The sequence below is a fragment of the Lampetra planeri genome, chromosome 21 (genome assembly GCF_965212315.1).
Source record: "Lampetra planeri chromosome 21, kcLamPlan1.2.h2, whole genome shotgun sequence".
NCBI classification, from domain to species: domain Eukaryota; kingdom Metazoa; phylum Chordata; class Hyperoartia; order Petromyzontiformes; family Petromyzontidae; genus Lampetra; species Lampetra planeri.
This window is the reverse complement of record NC_136127.1, coordinates 11,148,973-11,173,643: the sequence shown is the minus strand read 5'-3', so window position 1 is coordinate 11,173,643 and position 24,671 is coordinate 11,148,973. Positions and strand designations below refer to the sequence as shown.

Below are 24,671 nucleotides of genomic sequence, written 5' to 3'. Positions count from 1 at the left end.
TCTCTGTGTGCGTCTGTGCTTGCGTGAATTCACGTGTGCAAGTCTGTGTGTTGTGCATTTGAGTATGTTTGTCAATGTGTGTGCGATGTGAACTGGTCATTTGCCTCCTGTAGGTCGACTCAGCCTTATACAAGTACTTTGTGCGGTGTTCGAACATCAGCACTGGGGAGAAAAGACGGTCGGGCGTGCCGCTGGCCACCCCCTCGTACGCTGTGCCGACCTGAATAGCTGCTCGCTAACAACACTTGCCCCAACAGTCAGGTTATAGACAATACTGATAGCGGTAGTGTGTTTTCCAGAGCTTCACGGTTAGAATCCAGCGGCTGCCCTGGTTATTACTGCGGGTGTGTAATAACCATGGTAACGCTACGCGTCGTCTGCTGGGAGTTAAAGATCCCCCCGATGTCATTGGCTAGTGGGGCCATCGTGTGCCGGCGTCAGGGGTGCAAAATTTGACAAATCAAAAAATTCATACCGCAAAGGACTAAAGTGGGATCATGCGCATGCACGCAGCAGCAGCAGCAATCGTTGCCCCCAACTTGCAGACCGATGCCCCCCAGGTGACTCCTTGCAAATGAGCCTCATCCTGGTCTCTGTGACGTCTCACCTGGTTCAACTAAAGAACTCGGAATCTCTGTGGGTGATTCTTTGTAAGTGTCCATTCTCGCCCCCCCCCCCACACCCCGACCCGGCAGTTCGGGAGAGCCGCATCCCGCGCGTGAGCCTGAGCCAGGGCTGCAGCCGCGACACGAGCAGGGAGAGCAGCCGCGACCCCAGCCCCGTGCGAGCATTCGCGGCGCTCTGTGAGTGAGAGCACTCGCTCGCTCACTCACTTACTTTCTCATTCACTCTCTCGTTCACTCTCGCTCAATCACTTGCTCACTTGCTCAAGCTTCAAATCTAGAACTTGCTCATTTACTCGCTCATTCTCTCGCTCAATCATTTGATCACTCGCTCACTCGATCGTTCACTTTCTCACTCACCAGCTCATTCTCTCACTCACTCTCTCGCTCTCTCTCGCTCACTCTCGCTCAATCACTCGCTCATTCACTCGCTCATTCTCTCGCTCAATCATTTGATCACTCGCTCACTCGATCGTTCACTTTCTCACTCACCAGCTCATTCTCTCACTCACTCTCTCGCTCACTCAATCACTCATTCTCTCACTCGCTCGCTCTCTCGCTCACTCAATCACTCTCTCACTCACCCGCTTATTCTCTCACTCACTCTCTCGTTCATTCTCTCTCACTCGCTCGCTCTCTCGCTCACTCTCTCACCCACCCGCTCAATCTCTCGCTCACTCGATCACTCGCTTACTCACACGACTGTGTATACACTGATCGAGGCGCGAACACACAGATACACATACACCCGGCCGTCCCATTGGGCCGGTATATGACAGAGCGCCTTACCGCCACTTCTCAGAACACCAGACGCACGCGCGCGGCCCCATTCAGAACGGTTCCTACTCCTAAATCCAGTCTGGTTAAACCCAGGATGATGGATCGTAGGCAGGCTGGCCTGAATGCTTCGAGCTGGCAAAGGTATTGCTGCAGTAAAGGGGCCCACGGTTTACGAATGTAGAGAAGAGATGATCTAAAAACGACCCGGAGCTTCGTGTGGAACGATAGGCCAGGTGGCTTCCAATACAGCCACTGGCGGAGCCAGTGGGGGGTGGGGGGTGGGGTGGCACGTGCCCCCCCAAATGATCCGATCGAAATCCCTAATTTCGATGAGATCATTGGGGTTTATTAGTAATAAATCGGCATTTTGCGACCCCCACTGCCACTGTGTAGCATATTATTATGTGCCAGGGACTCTATGAGATGATAGGACAATAGTCTGAGTCCATAATTGGCAATAAGTAACGGCAAAGCAGTTATAAGTGACTCACAGAATTGTGCGCAGTTGCGTATACAGTCCACGACTTCCCTGAAGGCATTCACCTTCAGCGAGCGCGATGCCGATCACACAGCGCGGTTCGAATTCGACCCTCGATCGATGGCTGCGCCATCGCCGCACACGCGTCGATTAAAAAGCACAGGACAAATCCTTACTTACTAACAACTCCTCTATCATTTTTCATTGCTGGAGGGGTTTCCCCCGCTACCTGAAAATCCTGGCTCCGCCATTGAATACAGCACCGGGGTTTCCTCCGGTCACACCGCGGCTTCGTCCCGCACCCCGTGCCCTGACTGCCGTTCATCAAATTCCTGCCTCGCCTAAAGCGATGTTTTGATCCACCACCTTTGCGTCCACTTGCGCATGTGTGTGCGCATGGGGAGCGGTAGAGTAGCGGTTAGCGTGCTGCCCTATGAACCTGGCGACCCGAGTTCGATTCCCGCTCACGGCCAACACCGGTGACGATTATCCTGAACCGGTCTTGGGCCTCCCCCTAGGTCGACTCAGCCTCAAATGAGTACCTGGTGCATTGTGTAAATATCGTTACTAGGGAGACAAAGGAGGCCGGGCGTGGTGTTGGCCACCCACCCCCTCGTGTGCTGTGCCGGCCTTCATAGGTGCTCGCTTACAGCACTTGCCCCAACAGTCTGTTTCAGGCTATACAGGGGATATCTTCATCTTTGTTGCGTGTGCGCGTGTGTGCGTGTGTGCGTGTGTGCGCTTGTGTGCTTGTGTGCGTGTGTGTGTGCGCGTGTGTGCGTGTGCAGCCCGCGGGAGCCGCATCCCCCGAGTGAGCCTGAGCCAGGGCTGCAGCCGCGACACGAGCAGGGAGAGCAGCCGCGACCCCAGCCCCGTGCGAGCATTCACGGCGCTCTGTGAGTGAGAGCACTCGCTCGCGTAGAGATATCAAGACAAAGATACCCCGTGTAGCCTTGTCAGGATGTTGGGACAAGTGCGGTGTGGCGAGCACCACGCCCGGCGGCCTTTGTCTCCCCGCCGGTGATGCGTACACACCGCACCACGAGGTACTCATTTAAGGTTGAGGCAACCTAGGCGAGACCCAGCACCGGATCAGATGTTCGTCACTGATCTTGTCCGTGAGCGGGAATCAACATCCGAGCCTGCGGGTTCATAGTGCAGTGCGGTAACCACTGCACTACCACTCTCTCCCTTAGATTGACACATATACACACACAGATTCACTTACACGGACATTGTCGTATGTACAGCTATCTCACAGGCCACTCTTGTGAAATGAGACGCCATCCTGGTCTCTTGAGTTATAAAATTAAACAATTTTTATTTTACCACGTAAGGCCCACTGAGCTATATTGTTTTTTTTTATAAGCGACCTGGCCACCACAAATGATAGCTCAAAGAAATGGCTTATCCCGTGGAAATGAAGAGCAGTCAAATACTCCAAACGCATGTGGTGGGAGGAGAGAGAGAGACGCAAACTCCAAATATACAGCAGCAGGCATCAGAGTCGGGATCGAACCCACGACCTCCTCCATACCAGGCGAGGTAGTTAACATCTTCTAGCCACCGTGATGAAGAATGAGAGAGAGACACGCAAACTCCAATTATACAGCAGGCATCAGGGTCGGGATCGAACCCACGACCTCCTGCATACCAGGCGAGGTAGTTAACATCTTCTAGCCACTGTGATGATGATGAGAGAGAGACACGCAAACTCCAATTATACAGCAGGCATCAGGGTCGGGATCGAAACCACGACCTCCTGCATACCAGGCGAGGTTGTTAACATCTCCTAGCCACCGTGGCACTCACCTGGTGACACAAACATAAGATGGACCTGTGTTCCCCCTCCCCTCTCCCCCCCCCCCCTCCAGCCACGCGACAGCAGTCCCGCTCCACCAGCGCCCTCACCAACAGCTTTGTGCCTTCAGGTGGGCGAAGGGGTCGACGGGACGACGCGCGGGGCAGTGCGGGCTGTGTACGTGCGTGCCACCCCGGCTAGCCCGACCGATAGGGCGGCGAGCGTCGGCCCCGGCTGGCTGGCCGTCAATTCGGAAGGCGATTCGAAATGCACGTTTAATTCGATTATTTAACAAATCACCATCCTTGTGCGAACATTCATTGGTGCTTGTTAATAGCACTTGCCCCAATAGCCCGTTAAAGGCTACACGGGCGATCTTTGTCTTTGTGTGTGTGCTGTGTGCTGGGTGCATGTAGACCCCTACTCGCTGATGCAGAGCCGGGGAATCTCGTCGTCCGTGAACGCGATGCGATTCCTCGACCCGGGGTCCGACGTGGAGGCGGCCGTGGCGGATGCGCTGGTGCCGCACGGGGACACGGGGGGGGGGGGGACACGGGGGGGGGCACGGGGGGGCACAATGGGGGACACACGGGGGGGGCACAACGAGGATACAAGGGGGGGGGGACACAATGGGGATACAAGGCGAGGGGGACATGGGAGGGGGACACACAACGAGGAAACCAGGGGGGGGGGACACGGGGGGGTACGGGGGGGGGGGGACACGGGGGGGGGGACACACACAATGGTGTTACAAGAGGGGGGACACGGGGGGGGGGACACAGAGACATGGAGGTGGGGGTCAAGGGGACACGAGATATGGGACATAGGGACACGGGGGTACACACGAGGTCACAGGAATTTGTGGGGAGACGTGAAGACGCACAGGGACACACACATAGAAAGACACAGGGAGACAGGAACACATGGGGACATGAGACAAACTTGGACAACAACAACGACCGCCGTTTGGCACTCAGTCGCGGTGATGTCACAACAGCACTTGTACCAGGCTAGGTGCACCTTCAGGCCACATGAAGTGTCGAAGACTCGCTGGCAGGAGGTCACGGGACAAACCCCCAGGTGCCATGGGTTGACTGACTGAGATGACTGGCAGATGCACCAACCGTGCTCCCCACTGTGCAAACTTTCTGCGTTTTAGCCAATGCAGATGCACCACTACCACCATCACACACACACGTGTGCATGTTAGCAAGCACCGATTAAGGCCGACACGGTACACGAGGGGGTGAGTGGCCAGCACTACGCCCGGCCGCCTTTGTCTCCTCAGTGGAGATGATTTTGCACACCACACCAGGTACTCATTTGAGGCTGAGACGACCTAGGGGAGGCCCAGGACCACTTCAGACAATCGTCACTGGGTGCACACGTACACCACGAGACACACACGCACACACACACGTCTCCCTGTCCCCCTGTCTCACTTCTTCTCGTGTGTCCCCCCCCCCCCCCCCCCCCGGTCATCTCGCTGTCCCTCTAGACCGGAAGCACCAGAGCCAAGGTGAGGCGGCGAGTCTGGTGAACTACGCTGTGCGGTCATGATCGTGGGTGATGAGTGATTGCGGTCGGGGTTGGATGGATAACGGGCGGTGATATTTCACGAATCGCCGTGACAGAAACGGTAGAAAATGGGGATGTGATGATCCTGTTTCATAAAGGTAGATGATGATGATGATGACGGTGAAGAATGCCGATTCATTGTAGTTTAAGATAGTGGCAGATGAATGATGCCTGGCATGACGTTTGCTGATACGCATCATACTATTGTAGTTCATACTCTTGGGTCTTTCGGTCATGTCACGTGAATAAAAAATAATAGATCACGACGTTTCGATCGCAACACAAGCAATCGTCTTCAGGTGAGGAGAGAGAGAGAGAGAAAAAGCTGCTGAGACAAGGTCTTATATAGGCCTGAGATGGGTGCATCAAGGTAGGTGGGTGGAGCTAGAGATGGTCCAACCAACGGAGGCTGCTGCGGCAGTGGCCTTTGTATTGTGAGAGATTAGCCTGTCCTGAGATGGGTGCATCAAGGTAGGTGGGTGGAGCTTGCTGTTACTCATGGTGCTGATACTCATGCCGCTGCTGCCAGTGCCGGATTAAGTTAGTGCGCGGCCTGTAGCATTTGTTATAAAGGTGCCCTAAATAAAAAAAAAAACCATTAATAATAAAACACACATTTTGCATAGTAAAGTAATTGTATTCTTTCATTTCCTCTACAGCCAGATAATACGACAAATCGCTAACCTTAAACACCCAGTCGTTCATAAAAGTTGAAGGCGGTATAGTACTATAGTAATAGAGCAAGTGCAGAATCACTGAACCGGAATTGATAGCTTGGAAGCATTTAGCGTGGGGCCCTTGAAAGTGCGGGGCCCGTAGCATTGGTAGCTACGTTTGCTACTAGGAGAATCCGTCACTGGGTGCTGCTGCTGATGAGGATGATGGCAATGCCGCTGCTGATGGTATCTCTTGACCAGTGGTTCTTAACCTTTACTGCAGCCTTGCACCCCTTTCCTTCTCCATCGTAATTTTTTCTAAAATGTTAATACATACAAGGGGTTTGATGAAGCAACGTAGTTGTACTTGCGTGCCCGTGCTTAACTTGTCTTTAGATGATTTGCCTCCTAAAGAAATCTGGCCGTGTCTCGTACCTCCAGAAAGGGCATCAGGGGGTGCGTGGATGCACCCCAGGTTAAGAAGAAGAACCACTGCTCTTGACCATTGTTCTGACGGTGAAGTCACCTGCGCTGCCAGTGATGACGCTATCTCTGTCCAACCTGCTGCTGCTGCTGATGATGATACCGTTCTGCTGCCGATGATGACTGCTCAACCCGAGCTATCATGCGTTGGCATCTGGATTTGCCTTTGTGCTGTTCGCCTTTTGGTGTCGTTCTTCGGTCTAACACCGGTGGCGAGGCGAGGCCACAAGGGAGACCAATCCGCTTCAAAGACAATGCTTACGCTAATGTCACAGCGTGCTTGTTTGCATGTTTTAGCACAGAGCACCACGTGTGGTTAATGCAGACGCGATGTCCTGCAACGGGTGCCCGTTTTCAGTGGTTCTTCATTGCAAGGCAGAGGTCGCAATCGGGTACCCGATACCTGTACCCTACCCGATACCCGGCCGGGTACCCGTTTGCGACCCTGGTGCAGCCGGGTACGGGTAGGCCGTGAGTCACTGGTGAGTCACCGTTTGTCACTCATTTCCCAACGTCTTGTCTCTTCTCACAATTCAAGTTCCTAGAATCAACCCACCCGCGCCTGCAACATTGCTTCATCCCAGAGGTCACAATCGGGTACCCGTACCCTACTCGATACCCGGCCGGGTACGGGTAACCGGGTATCGGGTAGGGTACGGGTATCGGGTACCCGATTGCGACCCTGGTGCGGCCGGGTACGGGTAGGGTAAGGAATCAAAACCCGTTTTCGACCTTTGTAGCAAGGCCCCGTGGGGCCACTGATGGTCCCTGGTGGCCTTTAGTGCGGCCTCCGACAACTCCACACAACACTCAACTCCACACAACACACAACTCCACACAACTCCACACAACACACAACTCCACACAACAGACAACTCCACACAACACACAACTCCACACAACAGACAACTCCACACAACACACAACTCCACACAACAGACAACTCCACACAACTCCACACAACACACAACTCCACACAACACACAACTCCACACAACACACAACTCCACACAACAGACAACTCCACACAACACACAACTCCACACAACCCACAACTCCACACAACACACAACTCCACACAACACACAACTCCACACAACTCCACACAACAGACAACTCCACACAACACACAACTCCACACAACACACAACTCCACACAACAGACAACTCCACACAACAGGCAACTCCTGTGAAAGACACCCCCAATGTGCTGCTGTCAAACCCCCCAATGGTGTAAAATGCCCTCCTCGCACCGATGATGTCTTCTCGGCGTAGATGCACCCCGCCCCCCACTGAAAATGAACCAAACAGGACCCTGCGGGGTGGGCTGTTAGGAACGAACAATTGAATGGCTATAATAAAATGAAATGGCAAAAAATGGCCGCCAATAAGTGGATGCCCCGTGGGCCCGCGCCCCCGCCCTCCAACCGCGTAACCCCGCCCCGGCCACCCGTAGCCCCGCCCCATCTCGTTGCCCCGCCCCTTACCGCCGTAACCCCGCCCCAACCCCGCGTAGCCCCGCCCTCCACCTCGTGCCCACGCCCCCTGCCGCCGTTGCCCCGCCCGGCCCCGCGTAGCCCCGCCCCCTGCCGCTGTAGCCCCGCCCGATACACCCCTAGCGGGGGAGAGATTCCCAGGCCTGGCTCTAGGCTGGAAAGCCGCCGACGAGGAGGGGGTAGGGAGTTGTTTTTAATGTAAAAGCTTTAAATGTAAATGTTTCTATTAAAAAACATCAGGGAATGTAACATTGTTAAATATAATGGTAAGTTTTTACCCTTTTAACTGGTACAAAACTGACACCTTTATTCAAGGCATCATGTTTGCAATGACCACAACACAAGTAGTCAATAAAGCAAACAAAAAGAAGCAACTCTGATAAGGATAATAATATGCCTTGAATAAAGGTGTCAGTTTTGTACCAGTTAAAAGGGTAAAAACCTACCATTATATTTTGCCACTGGTAAAAGAGATCTCATAGTGTAAATGTTTACCCCGAACTCTCAATACTCTGATATTGCACTGTTTTTGAGTTGTACGCCTTCTGGTGTCATCTGGCCCTACACCAATGGGGACTAGGCTCTAAAGAAAGCCGTCTCGGGTGTGGGCCAATCAACTTCAAGGACAGTGCATATTATTATCCTTATCAGAGTTGCTTCTTTTTGTTTGCTTTATTGACTACTTGTGTTGTGGTCATTGCAAACATGATGCCTTGAATAAAGGTGTCAGTTTTGTACCAGTTAAAAGGGTAAAAACCTACCATTATATTTTGCCACTGGTAAAAGAGATCTCAACATTGTTAAACATTAACTCCCTTGCACACACGCGGGGGAACGATACGAATGGAGAGTTTGAGGCCTAGGTCTAGGCTTTAGGCCTAGGTCTAGGCTTTAGGCCTAGCTGTAGGCTTTAGGGCGCCGTGAGTTAATTTTTAATTTACCTGTTTTAATTATTTATGTAAAAGCTTTAAATTTAAATGTTTCTATTTCAAAGCATCAGGGAATGTAACATTGTTAAACATTAACTCCCTTGCACACACGCGGGGGAATGATACGAAGGGAGACTTTGAGGCCTAGTTATAGGCTTTAGGCCTAGCTGTAGGCTTTAGGGCGCTGTGAGTTTTTTTTATTTAATTTCAAAGTTTTAATTAAAAGCTATCTCAGGGAATTATAAGGGAATGTTACACGTGTTTAGCCAGGAAAGCCTCACAGAGTCTAAAGGTTTTTGTAGGGTCATGCCAAGTGTTTGCAGTAGGGGGCGATGTTGCTACACGGACGGACGATATATTCTATTGTAGGCTGGTCCACTTCGTTCCTACCAGTATAACACCGCTCCTATTTGGTGTTAGAACATCCGAACGCCTGTATTGAATCGCCGCGATCGATACCGTCGATCGCAACGGCAATTTGCCTCGCCGCCCACACACCCTTCTCTACCCCCCCCACTCTCTCCCGGCACTCCAGCGCAAGCCGGTGCGCCGCCGCTACGACGCCTACGGGATGACGTCGGACGACGACGCGATGAGCGACGCCTCCAGCGCCTGCTCCGAGCGCTCGTGCGGCTCGCGGGGGTCGCGGGGGGCTCACGGGGCCCCCCTGGCGCCGGGGGCCCCGGGCCCCTACCTGGTGCGCCAGGCAGAGGACGTGGCCGACATCCTGAACCGCTGCGCCAGCTCCAACTGGGCGGAGCGCCGCGACGGGCTGCTGGCGCTGCAGGCGCTGCTGCGGGCACAGCGCACGCTCAGGTGCCGACACTGCGCCTCCTCCTGCTGCACCTGCTGCTGCTGCTGCACATGCTGCTGCTGCACATGCTGCACCTGCTGCTGCTGCTTGCCCCGTTCCTCCAGTGCCTCCTCCTCCTGCTGCTGCTCCTACTCCTCTCTGTCTCCTCCTGCTGATGATCGTAATGCTGCTGCTGCCTCTTCCTGCTGCACCTGCTGCTACTGCTGCTCGCCCCGCCTCCTCCAGTGCCTCCTCCTGCTGCTGCTGATGACAGTAACACTACCGCCTCCTCCTCCCCGCTCCCCCCGTGTGTCTCCCCGCGGTCTCCTCGTGTGTCTCCATGTATCTCCGCGTGTCTCCCCCCCGTGTGTCTCCCTCCCACGTCTATCCTCCTGCGTGTCGTCTCTTCCCCGTGTCTCTCCTCCTGCGCGTCTCCTCCCCGTGTCTCCTCCCTGTGTATCTTCCCCCGTTTCACCTCCCCGCGTCTCCCCCCCGTGTCCCCACAGCCGCGTGGAGCTCAAGCGTCTTTGTGAAATCTTCACGCGAATGTTCGCCGATCCGCACAGCAAGGTGTGTGTGGCCCGCGCATCACGTGGCCGCGGGGCTGGTGGGATGTGTAAACAATTACGTTACCACGAGGAGAGACCGACGTGACACAGGCATTGTCCACTTGTGATTATTCTGTGGTGTGTATTTTACGCACTGTATCTATGGAGTGTTGCGTAGAAATGGGAGCCACATCTAACAGAGGGTCAGTTTAACACGTCGTAGGCTTTCGCGACCAATATCATCCATAATACAGGTTTTTTTGGGTGAGATCGCGTGAATGTATAAATGTGTCGTTAAACCTGCCACCGCCCGACACAGCCAACTAGTAAGGTGTGTCACATCTATGTGAGGGATGAGTATTGTCTGATCATTATTTTATCACTTGTGCACCTGATATCCGGTCACCTGGTCACATGGCCACCTGGTCACCTGATGACCTCCAATTCATTCGCACACCTGCGGACGAGCTAAGCGGCAGAGCTTATCCGCTCCACCATTTACAACGGCCGCGGAAATGAACGTGGCCCCATTTAAAAAATCATACATTTGATAGGCATGTGCCATTGGGGACGGAGGGAGGGGTGGGGGTGTGGGGGGGTGCCGTTGAATTCCCATTGTTGTTTGTGGTGAGGATCAGGTGAGTTGGTGGGTGTGCCGGCTGGATCTGCGACGAGAGTCACGCGAGTTGTAATGTCACCCCCCACTCGTAACGTAACGTCGAGAGGCGAATCCGAAATGCCCTTCTTGCCATTCCCCTAAAGTCTCCAACCCCTGTGCCCCCCCTGTGCCCCCTGTGGCCCCACGTGCCCGCTGCCCTGGATCGGGATTCTGCAGAGAGTGAGTTCCGCACAAACACTCGGCCAATTCTGATGCGGCGTACTACGCAGCACTGGGGCGGTGCGGCGGTTTGTGCTCGGCGCTGCGAACCCGTGTCCCCCCGTCCTCACGTCCCCCCGTTCTCACGTCCCCGTCCCCCCCCCGTTCTCACGTCCCCATCCCCCCACGTCCCTGTGTCCCCCCGTTCTCACGTCCCCCCACGTCCCCCCACGTCCTCACGTTCCCGTGTCCCCCCACGTTCTCACGCCCCCATCCCCCCACATTCTCACGTGCCCTTACAGACAATGTCCTCACGTTCACGTGTCCGCCTATCTCCACGTCCTTTCGTCCCCGTACCCCCGTGTCTCTATGCCCCTATACCCCCGTGTCCCATCCTCCTTACTCCATGCGTTGCTGCATCCGCGCCCCTCCCCCCCCAAAACCACCGCATCGCAATCGCCCAACTCCACGCACCCGCGGCCCATGCCTCCAACGGTGCTCCTCACCTCTACCCCCCCCCCCCCGTGCACCGCCCCCTCCCCCCCCCAGGTGTTCAGCATGTTCCTGGAGACGCTCGTGGACTTTGTGCTGACGCACCGCGCGGAGCTGCACGACTGGCTCTTCGTGCTGCTCACTCAGCTGCTCAAGAAGATGGGCGCCGACCTGCTGGGCTCCGTGCAGGCCAAGGCCCAGCGCTGTCTCGACGTCACCAGGTGAGGCCGGCGCGGGGTGAGGTCGCCCCGGCGAGGGGTGAGTTTGCCTGGTGAGGGGTGAGTTTGCCTGGTGAGGGGTGAGTTTGCCTGGTGCGGGGTGAGTTTGCCTGGTGAGGGGTGAGATCACCTGGTGAGGGGTGAGTTTGCCTGGTGAGGGGTGAGGTCACCTGGTGAGTTTGCCTGGTGAGGGGTGAGTTTGCCTGGTGAGGGGTGAGTTCGCCTGCTGAGGCAAGCTGAATGAGGGGTAAGTACCGGGTGAGCCGAGCAAAGGCACCAGGCGAAGTCAGTTTGGTGAGGTCAGGTGGGGTCACCAGGTGAGGTCAAGTGAGGTCAGCAGGGGTCACCAGGTGAGGTCAGAATGGTGAGGTCAGCATGGTGAGATCAGGCGGGGGTCGGCATGGTGAGGTCAGCTGGGGTCACCAGGTGAGGTCAAGTGAGGTTATCAGGGGTCACCAGGTGAGGTCAGAATGGTGAGGTCACCAGGTGAGGTCAATGCATGGTTACCTGGATGTCAAGGTCACCAGGTGAAAGCAGAACAGGTCAGCCATGTGAGGTCAACTAAGGTCACAAATTAGGATGAGGTCATTCACCAGGTTAGGTCTGCCCAGGTGTGGGGTGGGTGGTGTACTGCGGTGCGGGAGCGATGCAGTGGTGCGATGGTTACGCCGTTGCTGCAGTGGCATCAGCTGGCGTGATTGTGACGCTGGAACGGTGCGATGTGATGGTGTAATCATGGTGTTGTGATGGTCTGATGCCATGTTCTCATGGTGAGCGCATTAATGTGGACATGTTGTGATGGTATGATGTGTTGGTATAGTGTGACGATGTGACGGTGTAACGACGATGGAACGATGCGAAAGTATGATGTGATGAGATTATGGTATGACGTAGCGGCGTGACGGTACGGCGTGATGGCACGGTGTGATGACGATGGGACGATGCGGTGTGCGCGCCCACAAGGGAATGCTTCCCCCCGGACCTGCAGTTCAACATCCTCATGCGCTTCGTGGTCGACCAGACGCAGGTGCTTAACCTCAAGGTGAGATGCGTCCTGCTTGCTGCACCGCCTACAAGAGACAACAACAAGAATACTCAAACACGCGCGGCGGTAGGGGGAAGATGACGTTCGGTGGTCCGCACAGATGGGTTCACGAACCCACACTGCCACCCCTACGGCTTTGGCCGTCAGCGCAGCGGCGACGCTCGCGCCTCACGGCAAGGAAGCCCCTGGGTTCGATTCGGGACCCCGGGCCACCGTTCCATGTGGAGTTTGCGTGTTCTCGCTGTTCTGCGTGGGTTGTTTCATCCGGGGCTCCGGTTTCCTCCTAATAGCTAAACAATGACCACCCACACGGTACAACTTGTGTCGGTCAAAACATCCCAATGCTGAAAGATCACCTACAAATGTACTCAATTGCGATCATGCACAACAGCAGCAGCAACATCGCCCCCTACTTGCAAGCACGTGGCAGGACCCTCCTGACGACGAGTCTTGAGACTCAGCGAGGCTTTGCTGGGTAATACAAGCGGAATCCCGATAAAAAAAAAATAAAATCAACAGGTTTTTGTGAACCCACTGGGCCGCGTGACCTGGGCCGTGATACTCACCGCGCCCTCCACCCCCGCCGCCCCCTCCCCCCCGCAGGTGAAGGTGGCAGTGCTCAGGTACATCTGCGCGCTGAGCCGCATCATGGAGCCGCGGGGCTTTGTGAACGCGAGCGAGACGAGGCTCGCCGTGTCGCGCATCATCACCTGGACCACGGAGCCCAAGAGCTCGGAAGTCAGGAAGGTGCGAGGGCGCCCACGTGACCACACAAAGACAAAGATCCCCAGCCCCCCATTATAGCCTTTGCAGACTGCTGGGGGCAAGAGCTGTTGTTAGAGAGCGGCAACGGTGAATGGCGGCCACGGCTCACGAGGGCGCAACGCTCGGCCGCCTTTGTCTTCTGCCCCCTCCGGCCGGTGATGTTTACTACACACCGCACCAGGTACTCATTTAGGGCTGAGTCAACCTAGGGGAGGTCCAAGACCAGTTCAGATGATCGCAGATCTGTGTGTGCGTGTACTTTTGGAGACGCAGACACACACGGGTCTGTGTTCCCTTTAGACGCAGGTACGTGTGTGCGTGTTCTTTTGCGATGCACGCGCACCCAGACCCACAGACCCGTGCGTGCGTTCTCCCTCCCTCCCTCCTGCCTCCCACCCAGGCGGCCCAGGCGGTGCTGATTGCGCTGTTCGAGCTGCACCCCCCGGAGTTCACGATGCTGCTGGGGGCACTGCCCAAGACGTTCCAGGACGGGGCCACTCGCCTCCTGCACAACCACATCAAGGCGGCACCCAAAGCCGGGGGCAACCAGGCGAGCCTCCGCACCCCCCCACCGACCTCTTGAACCCCCCCCCCCCCCACCACCAGCCTCCAATACCAACAAGCAAATGGGACCAACCGCACACGTAACTTCCACATCACTCCGGCACGGTGGTGACGGTCAAGGTGGTGGTGATGAGTGCGTTCGTTCTGATGATGGCGTTGGTGGTGGTGGGGGCGGCAGATCACGGGGATGGTGGAGATGATGGGGATGGTGGAGATGGTGGGGATGGTGGGGTTGGTTTGGGATGGTTGAGATGGTAGAGAATAACGCCATGGGGGGAGGATGGCGATGATGTAAATGAGTATATGTAAATGAGCTTCACTTCGTCAGGTCATTGTCAGGTCGTGATTGGATCACGTGGGTCTGCTCTGGTCCAGTTGATTCAGGTGATGTCGGGTCACAGCGGATCAGATCACGTGGGTCGGGTAAGCTCACGTTGGGACAGATTTTAGGTAAGTCAGGTCAATTCAGGTCAGGCTGGGAAGGCCGTACGAGTCGAATAAGTTGCGGTCATTTTGTGTCGGATCAGGTTGGGTGGCGTCAGGTCACGTGGGTCTGCTTGGCTCCTGTTGAGTGGACGTTTGGTTGGATCAAGTCATTCGAGTCTGTGTAGGTGAGGTCAGGGGTGGGGTCAGGGGTCAGGTCGAGTTGGGCCAGATCAGGATAGTTGGGTCGGGTCAAGTTGTATGGGTCTGGTTGGGTCACCCGAGGTCGTCGTCTGTGTCGCTCCCTGTCCCTCCCCGCTCCAGGCGTCGCCGAGTGGAGCTGCCCACCGTGCCCCCATGCGCCCCCCAGCGAACAGGGTCAGCCCCGTAACCTCGCCCTCCGCCTCCTCCCAGGGGACCGTGTCTCCCGGGTAGCCGCTCGCACCGCCCTCGACCACGCACAGCCACACCCACAGCCACACGCACAGCCACACACACATTCAACCACGCACAACCACACACACGCACAGTCACACGCACAGCCACACACACATTCAACCACGCACACATCACACGCACGCACAAGCACACGCACAGCCACACACACATTCAACCACGCACACCCACACGCACGCACAAGCACATGCACAGCCACACACACATTCAACCACGCACACCCACACGCACGCACAAGCACACGCACAGCCACACACACATTCAACCACGCACACCCACGCAAAATCACACGCACGCTCAACCACACGCACACTCGACCACGCACAACCACATGCACGCACGCACAAGCACACGCACGCACAACCACACGCACGCACAAGCACACGCACAAGCACATTCAACCATGCACACTCAACCACGCACAACCACACACACACAACCATACACTCAATCACGCGCTACCACACACATCCTCAACCACACACACCCTCAACTACGCACACCCACACTCACCCACACACACCCTCAACCACGCACGACCGTGCACAATGACAAAGATTCCCTCCCGCATAACCTTCAGAGACTTTTGGGGGAAAGTGCTGTTAGCGAGCAGCACCTGCTCACCAGCCCACACGCACACCCGCGCCGTTGCGGCAGCAGCAGCGTTGCCGACCGTGCCCGTCTCGCTGCGCTCGGACGAACTCTGGCGGCAGGACGAGCGAGGCGGACGGGGAGGCGGCGGGAGAGGAGTTCTACCGCTCCCTGCGGGGCGTGTCGCAGGCGATCCAGAGCTACAGCTACCGCAGCCAGGAGGACCTCACCGAGCAGTCGGCCGCCGCCACCGCCGGGCGCGAGCAGGTGATCGTCAGCATCGCCGCAGCCCATCGGCGTGACGGCCACTATCGTTGTTATCTTTCGATTTAAAGCTTTTGTGACTGCAGGGATTCATCTTCTTGGTTCTTTCGGTAAAGTCACGTAGAAGGGAAGTAATAAAATATGTTTTATTTTTATTATTTTATTACTTCCCTTCTACGTGACTTTACCGAAAGAACCAAGAAGACCGTTGTTATCTTTGCCGTTGTTGGTATTATCGTCGGTTATCGGCAGGGTCGGATTAACCCATGGGCTAGTAAAGCCTTCAGGCCCTCGTATTTTGTACGCCCTCCCTTAGGGCCTCCTTGCCATGTTGAAATAACAGCTGAGCGACGGTTGCCTTTGAATTAAGAATTCGTGCACTTTGCCACAGCTGAAGCGAGGAGAACTAATTCAATTGAGTGCGTTTAAAGAAATGAGCGGAGCGCACAATTTATGTTTGATGAATTTACCTTGGGTTGCATAACGTTGGTAATTTTACACGGGTAAATGAATCAATACATATGTGTGATGCCTTCATAGAAATATTTGCAATGGAATGTGGATCTTCCACTGTTGGCTCAAGGGTGTAAACATAAGATGGCCACCGGTGTGTGCTTATATCCGATGTAGTGTGCTTGTATCCGAAGTTGTGCTTTACCTTCCCCCCACCAATGGAACGTGAGGACTCGTTGCTTGTATGAGAACTGTGCTTGCACAAGGCGTGCTTATATCCAGCTTGTGTGTTGCCGTGTTCAGGGCACGGGGGCGGCACTGGGGAGGGAGGGAGAGGGGGGGCGGGACACCCCCGACAGTGAGTGGCGCTCACACCACCACACTGCACCACGTCCCCGTGTGGCCACACGCACACACGTACACCCATGATTACACCCAACCATGTACCCACTCACTCGCTCAGCCAGCCATGAATCAAACCACTGGTCGGTCCACACACCATACATATTGACCTAACCACCCATGTAACCGTCTACACACCCACCCATCCACCCATCCACCCACACCCACCCACCCATCCACCCACACCCACCCACCCATCCACCCACACCCACCCACACCCACTGACCCACCTACCCACACCGACTCACCCACCCACCCATCCACCCACCCACACCCACCCACATACCCACCCACCCACACCCACCCAACCACACCCACCCACACCCACCCAACCACACCCACCCACACCCACCCAACCACACCCACCCACCCATCCACCCACACCCACCCAACCACACCCACCCACACCCATCCACCCACACCCACCCACACCCACCCAACCACACCCACCCACCCATCCACCCACACCCACCCACACCCACCCAACCACACCCACCCACACCCATCCACCCACACCCACCCACACCCACCCAACCACATCCACCCACCCATCCACCCACACCTCCTCGTGCTTCTCTCTCGCCCCCCCCCCCCGCCCATCCCAGGCCAGGGCGGGCCCCCGGCCGCCTCGTCCCTGGCCGAGCTGCTGGCCGAGCTGACGGGCCCCGGCGGTCGCCCCGAGGAGCGGCGGGCCGCGCTGCGCGAGCTGCAGCGCGCTGGCCGCGAGGAGCCGGCGGCCGCCTGGGAGGAGCACTTCAAGACCGTGCTGCTGCTCTTGCTCGAGACGCTCGCGGACGCAGACGTGAGCCAGCCCGCAAGTAGTTCTGCGGCGTCCGCTTCTGCGAGCCCGTCGAGATTTTCGTCTCGGCGACCGGCCTTTTGCGTCTTCGCTCGGTGCGCCTTTGAACAAGACCGGTTCGTAACGTTCACCTGTCACCCCCCCCCTCCCACCCTCCCGCGTCGTCCTGACCGTTGCCCTCAGCACGTGACCCGCTCGCTGGCGCTGCGAGTGCTCAGCGAGTTCCTGCGTCGCCAGCCCACGTGCTTCCGCAAGTATGCGGAGCTCACCATCATGAAGGTCCTGGAGGCACACAGAGACCCACACAAGGAGGTATGGGAGGGAAGCAGCCACCACCACCACCACTCTCGCGCAACACCACCAAAATCATAACCGGTAAACAAAACGCTGTCGTCGGTAACACTGTGGCTTTAATGTAAAAAGTATATTAGAGGCGATGTTTTGGTCAATAGCTCTTCTTCATAACTCATAAATAGAGGCTAGAGAGGTAGGAGAACCACAACCATCATCACAACTATAATCATCGCTGTTGCCCCCAGCACCCTAACTGAGATCAATCAACACCACAGACATTTCCACCACCACCACCATCATTATCGCCAATCAGCTCAACCACCACCACAGCCACCACCAACGCGATCACCATCACCACAACGAATCCCACCGGCGTCACCAGTACCACACCTCAAACCCAAACCTACACCGCCAACCGCCCTGAACGCATGCTCGCGTCACCCCGCTCCCACGTCACCCTGGACCCATGTCACCCAGTGCTCACGTGATCACCCCGCATCCACTTCACCCCACTCCAACCGTGATAATCGGAGGTGCGATTAGCATGGTTGGAGTGGTTGGCAACGTACGGCGCGAAAGAAGTTCACCATGCATACAGTCCCTGACCTCGCTCCAACGTGACCCCGCCTCCCCCCCCCCCCCATGCCCGCACGCCGCTAGGTGTGCCGCGCCGCCGAGGAGACGGCGTCGGTGTTGGCGGCGTCGCTGCCCGCTGAGCAGTGCCTCAAGGTGCTGTGCCCCATCGTGCAGACCGCCGACTTCCCCATCAACCTCGCCGCCATCAAGATGCAAACGCGCGTCATGCAGCGGCTGCCGTACAACGCGCTCATCCAGCTGCTGCCCGACATCATCCCGGGCCTCTTGCAGGTGTTTGTTGTTGTTGTTTCGACTGCTACGTGGGAAACTACTCGATTGGCGCTGTTGAAGGTAGCCTGAACCGGCATTGCCCGAGTTCTGCGGTCCTGTATTAGCTACACGGGTAGACTTTGCCCCATGTACAGTTATGAAAGCTGGCTAGGTCTTTACAGCAGCAGCTCTGCTCCAGAGAGCATTCATTTCTTTAAAACTGCTTATTGTTGTGTTTAGTTTTTTGTCCTTTCCCCGCACCTCTGATTAGTATGGCCTGCTACGTACGGTGCGAAATAAGTTCAACATACATACGGAACGTTTAATGAATTCCATTGAGTGCCTGATCGATTAAGTCCCAGATTATTTTTTTTTTCCCTTCTTTCCCAGGAAATATTTGCCGAGTCTTTTACATGAGGGTCCTGCCAACTTTTTGCAATAATGTGGCCGATGTTGCTGCTGTGTGTGATCCCAATTGAGTAATTAGCAAGTAATTATACAACTTTGGGATGTTTTGGCCCATGCCAGTTACATTGTATGTTTTATTTTCTTTATCTATGGGAGGAAACCAGAGAACCCGGATGAAACAGAACAGGGGGAGAACACACAAAACCCACACGAAAAGGATTCGAACCCAGGCCCTTCTTGCTGCCACCACACTACCGCCCAAACAACAACCAGACGCACACACACCTGCAAACATTATTGTATGGCAAGCGCCTTGAGTGAACACGCTCTATAAATATAAATTAGATAATTATAAGCATCTTTTTGGTTCTTTCGGTAAAGTCACGTACAATGGAAATAATAAAATAATACAAATAAAACAATGAAATAATTTTCACCTGAGGACGGCTGCTTGTGTTGTGGCCGAAATGTCGTGAGAATTATTTTATTATGTTTTATTTGTATTATTTTATTATTTCCATTCTACGTGACTTTACCGAAAGAACCAAGAAGTTGAATCCCTGCAGTTACGAAAGCTTTAAATCGAAATTATAATTATCATCAGCCACTCCGAAGTTGGTTACAACGGCCGCCCCCCCTGTACCCCACCCCATCCCCACCAGGGTTACGACAACGCGGAGAGCAGCGTGCGGAAAGCGAGCGTGTTCTGCCTCGTGGCGATTCACACTGCCATCGGAGAGAGCCTCACCCCCTACCTCACTCACCTGTCTGGCAGCAAGGCGAGTCTCCCTTTCACCTGCTACCGAATTCACTGCATTGTTAAATTAAAGTTGCAACTTTTACATTACTAACTATGCACTGCAATCACCGTAAACCTTCCTGGATAACACATGTAGGGAGACACTGGAGTGTTAGAAACCTCACAATTCCTTTGGCTTTGCCCCTATATCCCATATGTATAGTCATTCACACTAAATCTGCCTCCCTCTGCCCCTCCCTACAGATGAAGCTGCTGAATCTGTACATCCAGCGTGCAGAGAGCAATGCTGGACCTGGCTCGCCCGGCTCCCCGGCTCTCAGCCTCTCGGGTCAATGCAGCTGATGGCCGCTTCATCGCTTCAGCACCCCCTGTCAGCTGGGCAGCTCCCGATATTCAACCTAAGTTTCAGTACCCTCCTATTGGCTGGACAGCTCCCCACCCACCAACTCTATTTCGTGTCAGCACCCCCTATTGGCTGGACAGCTCACCATACCGAAAACAATTCCTGTTTAACACCCCCTTTTTACGTGATAGCTTCCAACACCCCAGCCGAATTATGTTTCAGAACCACCTATAGGGTGGACAGCTACCCCACTACCGAGTGTACTTTCTGGTGTCACCACACAATAATCCCTCGCTTAAAAAGTACCCACGCCACGGCTATGGAGCCGATGGCGATTGCAAGCACGGCCCGATTATAAATCACGCAAGTGTCGTTATTATTGGGCACACGTTGTCCGTAAGGGCAAGTTCTGCTCGGGTGAGCTATGGGAATTCGAAGCAGCACTGACATTACATGTGTTTGAATACATGGTAAATATGCAGCGCAAACACACGCTATAATGGGGCGCACGAGCTCTTAGAATGTAGCAGATGTCAATGCCTGGAATAAGGGCGTAAATTATTAAACAAACTCCTCTTCCCGCACCTTCACGGTGCCATTCTGAACAGAAAGGATTCGTTCTGAAAACACTCGTGAATTCTATTTTTTTTGCAATTTGGGGGTCATATATTGGTATTGTTTTATTGTTATATCTATTTATCAGCTAAGATATTTCACGTTCAGAATCCCTGCAGATGGAACATCCCAATTGCAAGGTGTCCACACGCAGACAAACACAGTATATACACAAAGTACCGTGGCATGTAGGCATTTAGTTTTTTGTATCATAACGCCTCTTTACTCAGCCCAGCCTCACTTGAGTCTCAAGCACTCCTTTCCTGGATGGTCCTGCCAATTAGTTTTGTTTTGTTGCAGTAGGGCACAATGGTCGCTGCTGTGTGCAATCCCACTTGAGTAGCTTGCATGTATATTGATCAGCATTGGGATGTTTTAGCCAATACCAGTTACATCGTACAGAGGGTTTTTTTTTTGCTATGGGAGGAAACAGGAGAACCTGGAGGAAATCCATGCAGAATATGGGGGAGAACATCCAAACTCCACACAGAATCGTTCCAGTCACGAATTAAACCCATCTATGGACTCGAACAGGACGAATGTACAATCTCCAGCGGCGTGAATATTCAGAATCTGTAGCGGTGTGAATCTCCGTGACACACAGCCGTATGAATCAATATTGGCATGGATTTTTAAGGCTGCGTGGATTTATGGTGTGTACACAGACATTGGTATGGATGTCAACTATAGAGCGCACAATCTATACCGCGTATAATGCTATGAATGCATAAATCTGGACCATATAAATCTGTATTAATCTGTGGACTATGTAGGGGTGTGCATCTACTAACGTTTCGACAAAATTACCCATCACTTAATGCGGATATTCCGCAAATCCCAATGGCAAAAGCTTTTCGGGGAATTTTTTTGTACAAGTGCATGCCAGATGAACCTCGGCCGAATATGGAAATAAATAGGAAGCGTGTCTATACAACCGTCAAGTGCACACGGTGTGCCCCTCACACGGTGATGCCAGTGGTAAACACAGCATCCGTGACATTGTTTCTGCTGCCGTTATATCGTTCAGATCAAGATTGCCGTTATGTCTTGAACCGTTCATCGTTGCACGCACGCGGTCGAAGATGTGTCAAGACCTGCAGACGCGATGTGGGCAGTGCCAACCACTCGAGCTTGAGGATGACCGGGAGCGCCGTTCGTCCACCTTCGTCGTGAGCCCAGAACATCATTCCGCTGTGGATGAAACAACGCGGACCATTTTGTGGGAAGCAATCACAAGTGACTCACGAACATACTTGCCCCGGTCATGGGAATGTGGATGCATATTCACCACTGGTGGATTGCAGACACCGCAGCGATAGCAGAAACAGCAGCAGCAGCTAAAACACATTCCTTCTGCGGAGGGAGCTGGTAGGAACGCTGGGTTGCTCAGTCAATGGCCAGGGTCAATGGCGGCGTGGTGTATTCCGCAAATATGCCCGACTGTGAGGGCGGGCACAAGTCGGCGTGAGTAGGTTAAACGTTGAGTTTTATAAGGGCACCACGGGGTGACCAGCCCCTCCCCACCCAGCCCCACCCCTCCCAGCCCCACCCTCCCCTCCCCACCCAGCCCCACCCTCCCCACCCAGCCCCTCCCTGCACGACGGACGGACGGACACAATAATCCCCTGTGGGCTGGTGTAACCAGGAGGTTCCTACCAGTAAAATCTCCATCAGCTGGCTTAGTACCAGCGGCAGTAATGGCACTCGTAGTTGGTGTGTTGGTGGGGGAGGGAGATTGTGGGAGAAGATCCATAATGAATAGGCATGCAACTACTCTACAAAACTCTCTTGCAACCTCCTGCATCCCACCCTCAAAGAATCGACGAATCGTAACGATTTAACAATCGGCTTTAAAAAAAAAACAACCGACTTGCTGTGATGCGTCCAGAGTTCCATCCCCACGCGACCCACCAACTCCTTCATTCTTAGAGAATTGTTTCTTCACAGAGGCTGGCGTGGTGGCAAACGTAGAGTGCGCGAAACACAAAGAAGCAAGTGGAGGCACCGCCAAAGTGGAGACGGAGCGAACTTTTTTTTGCGTGCGGGCACCGTGACTTTAGCGGTAGATCGAGACTGACTGACGATGCTGCTAAAGTATATATTTGCCGTATTGTGTCTCTGTGATAATATGAGGGTCCAGACGATGACGTGATGTAATCGATGTTAATCATCGATTACATTGCATAGGTGACTAATCCCGGCCGCTTGCAATGCGTCGTTTTTGCTGGGATTTGGGGCCGGAGATGGAGCCGAGACGCAACGAACGAATCAACAGAGCCCCCTGCTCACGATCGGAGATGATTAATCGAGAGTATCGGATTTCCACGCGTGAACACGCCTGTACCCGTACACAGCTTCTAAGAGATTAACAACACACAAGTTAGTAGCAATCTCGCTTATTTCAGCTCTTCATCAAGTGTATTCTCATTGGCTGGGAACTTCATGATTATACTGCGGATTATAAGACGTACCGAAGAGTGAGACTCACGGTATTAATACGGTTATGCAAGTGTCGTCTCTCACACAGATACAGACCGGATTAAAAGATTAACCCCCAGACTTTTGTTTTGAAATACATGGGGGTAATGTCCGTCTTATAACCCGGAGAATGCGGTAGGTGATGCTTTTTTATTGTATGAGAATGTGGCGGTTGGAGGAATGAGGAGCGAACGTAATTCGCACCGAATCGAACTAATTTCAACATTTCGTAATAATCAGAATATTTATTTGACGCTGGAGGAATCTGATAAAGCCACAAAGCGCTTCGTCCACAAGAGGTCAAATTAACATTCGTGACCACGCCCTCTCACGACTAGCCACGCCTCCGCCGCGGCGCACCATCAGCCAATCGCGAGGCGGCTTCGATCGGCAGCTCGACGGTGATTGGCTGTTCGCTGCACGGTGGGCGGAGAAGTCGCACGCGATTTTATTTTAGTTTTCTTGGTTCTTTCGGTAAAGTCACGTAGAAGGGAAATAATTAAATAATAAAACATAATAACATAATTCTCACGACGTTTTTATTATGTTTTATTATTTTATTATTTCCCTTCTACGTGACTTTACCGAAAGAACCAAGAAGATGAATCCCTGCAGTCACGAAAGCTTTAAATCGAAATTTATTTTTGTTCTCCCCCTTTTCCAGCCTCTGAGCAAGCGGATATCACCGCAACAAGCAGATCGATTACTTGAACCTTCACATCGACCGGTCGTCATCCAATTCAACGATCCGGTTAATTTCATTTTTTCCGAGCCGATGGGACCGAGCGCGACTGAGTTGCATGCCATAGCGATCGTTTTGAAATGAGCACACGGGGGGGGGGGGGGTTCTGGAGGGAGTGAGGATTAGGGTGGGATGGGATGAGGAGGGATGATGATGATGGATGGCGATGGATGTAATTGCGCGATGATCGATGGCTGCCTCGTCATCTTGGCGGTGAAGGGGAACGTTGTTGATGGTTGCCGGGTGATTTGTACATCGCCTTCCCTCGCGCGATTAAATTGCTCGTTTGCACAAAGATTACACCTGGAGGGAGCTGCGGTGTTGTGATGTGCGTCGTGTTGCCGGACTGTCGATTCCCGCCCACCTCTTAACATAGTTCGCTGTCACCACTGGTGACGATTATCCTGGACCTCCCTTAGGTCGACTCAGTCTCAAATGAGTAGCTGGTGCGATGTGTTAAAACATCGCCACTGGGGAGACAAAGGCGGCCGGGTGTGGTGCTGGCCACCCACCCCCTCGTGTGCCGTGCCGGCCTTCACAGATGTTGCTCGCGAACGGCACTTGCCACAACAGCCTTGTTAAGGCTACACAGGGCATCTTTGTCTTTGGTGTACAATTGTGTTAGGATACGACTGGGTGGAATGGTGGTGGTGTAAAGTGTGCGGCGTGGTATTTATAGAATGCTGTGGTGGTATGGTGTTGTACAGTGGTGTGTAGTGCGTGGGGATGGT

At 54.2% G+C, this 24,671-nt stretch overlaps 1 protein-coding gene across 1 annotated transcript in view; it reads left to right on the top strand.

Annotated features, from left to right (window-relative positions):
- LOC144724674 (CLIP-associating protein 2-like) overlaps positions 1-21,897 on the top strand; it is a 40,052-nt gene extending 18,155 nt beyond the window's left edge. The window contains exons 15-33 of the mRNA XM_078603980.1: positions 696-803; positions 2,670-2,777; positions 3,756-3,812; positions 4,099-4,202; positions 5,181-5,201; positions 9,360-9,640; positions 10,124-10,187; positions 11,532-11,695; positions 12,656-12,734; positions 13,341-13,484; positions 13,903-14,052; positions 14,814-14,920; positions 15,659-15,803; positions 16,557-16,611; positions 17,261-17,457; positions 17,638-17,766; positions 18,409-18,615; positions 19,665-19,781; positions 20,006-21,897. Of these exons, the coding sequence (XP_078460106.1) occupies positions 696-803; positions 2,670-2,777; positions 3,756-3,812; positions 4,099-4,202; positions 5,181-5,201; positions 9,360-9,640; positions 10,124-10,187; positions 11,532-11,695; positions 12,656-12,734; positions 13,341-13,484; positions 13,903-14,052; positions 14,814-14,920; positions 15,659-15,803; positions 16,557-16,611; positions 17,261-17,457; positions 17,638-17,766; positions 18,409-18,615; positions 19,665-19,781; positions 20,006-20,104 (2,336 nt within the window). The 3' untranslated portion in view covers positions 20,105-21,897. The remainder of the gene's footprint in view (positions 1-695; positions 804-2,669; positions 2,778-3,755; positions 3,813-4,098; positions 4,203-5,180; positions 5,202-9,359; positions 9,641-10,123; positions 10,188-11,531; positions 11,696-12,655; positions 12,735-13,340; positions 13,485-13,902; positions 14,053-14,813; positions 14,921-15,658; positions 15,804-16,556; positions 16,612-17,260; positions 17,458-17,637; positions 17,767-18,408; positions 18,616-19,664; positions 19,782-20,005) is intronic.
- The last annotated feature ends 2,774 nt before the right edge of the window (positions 21,898-24,671 follow it).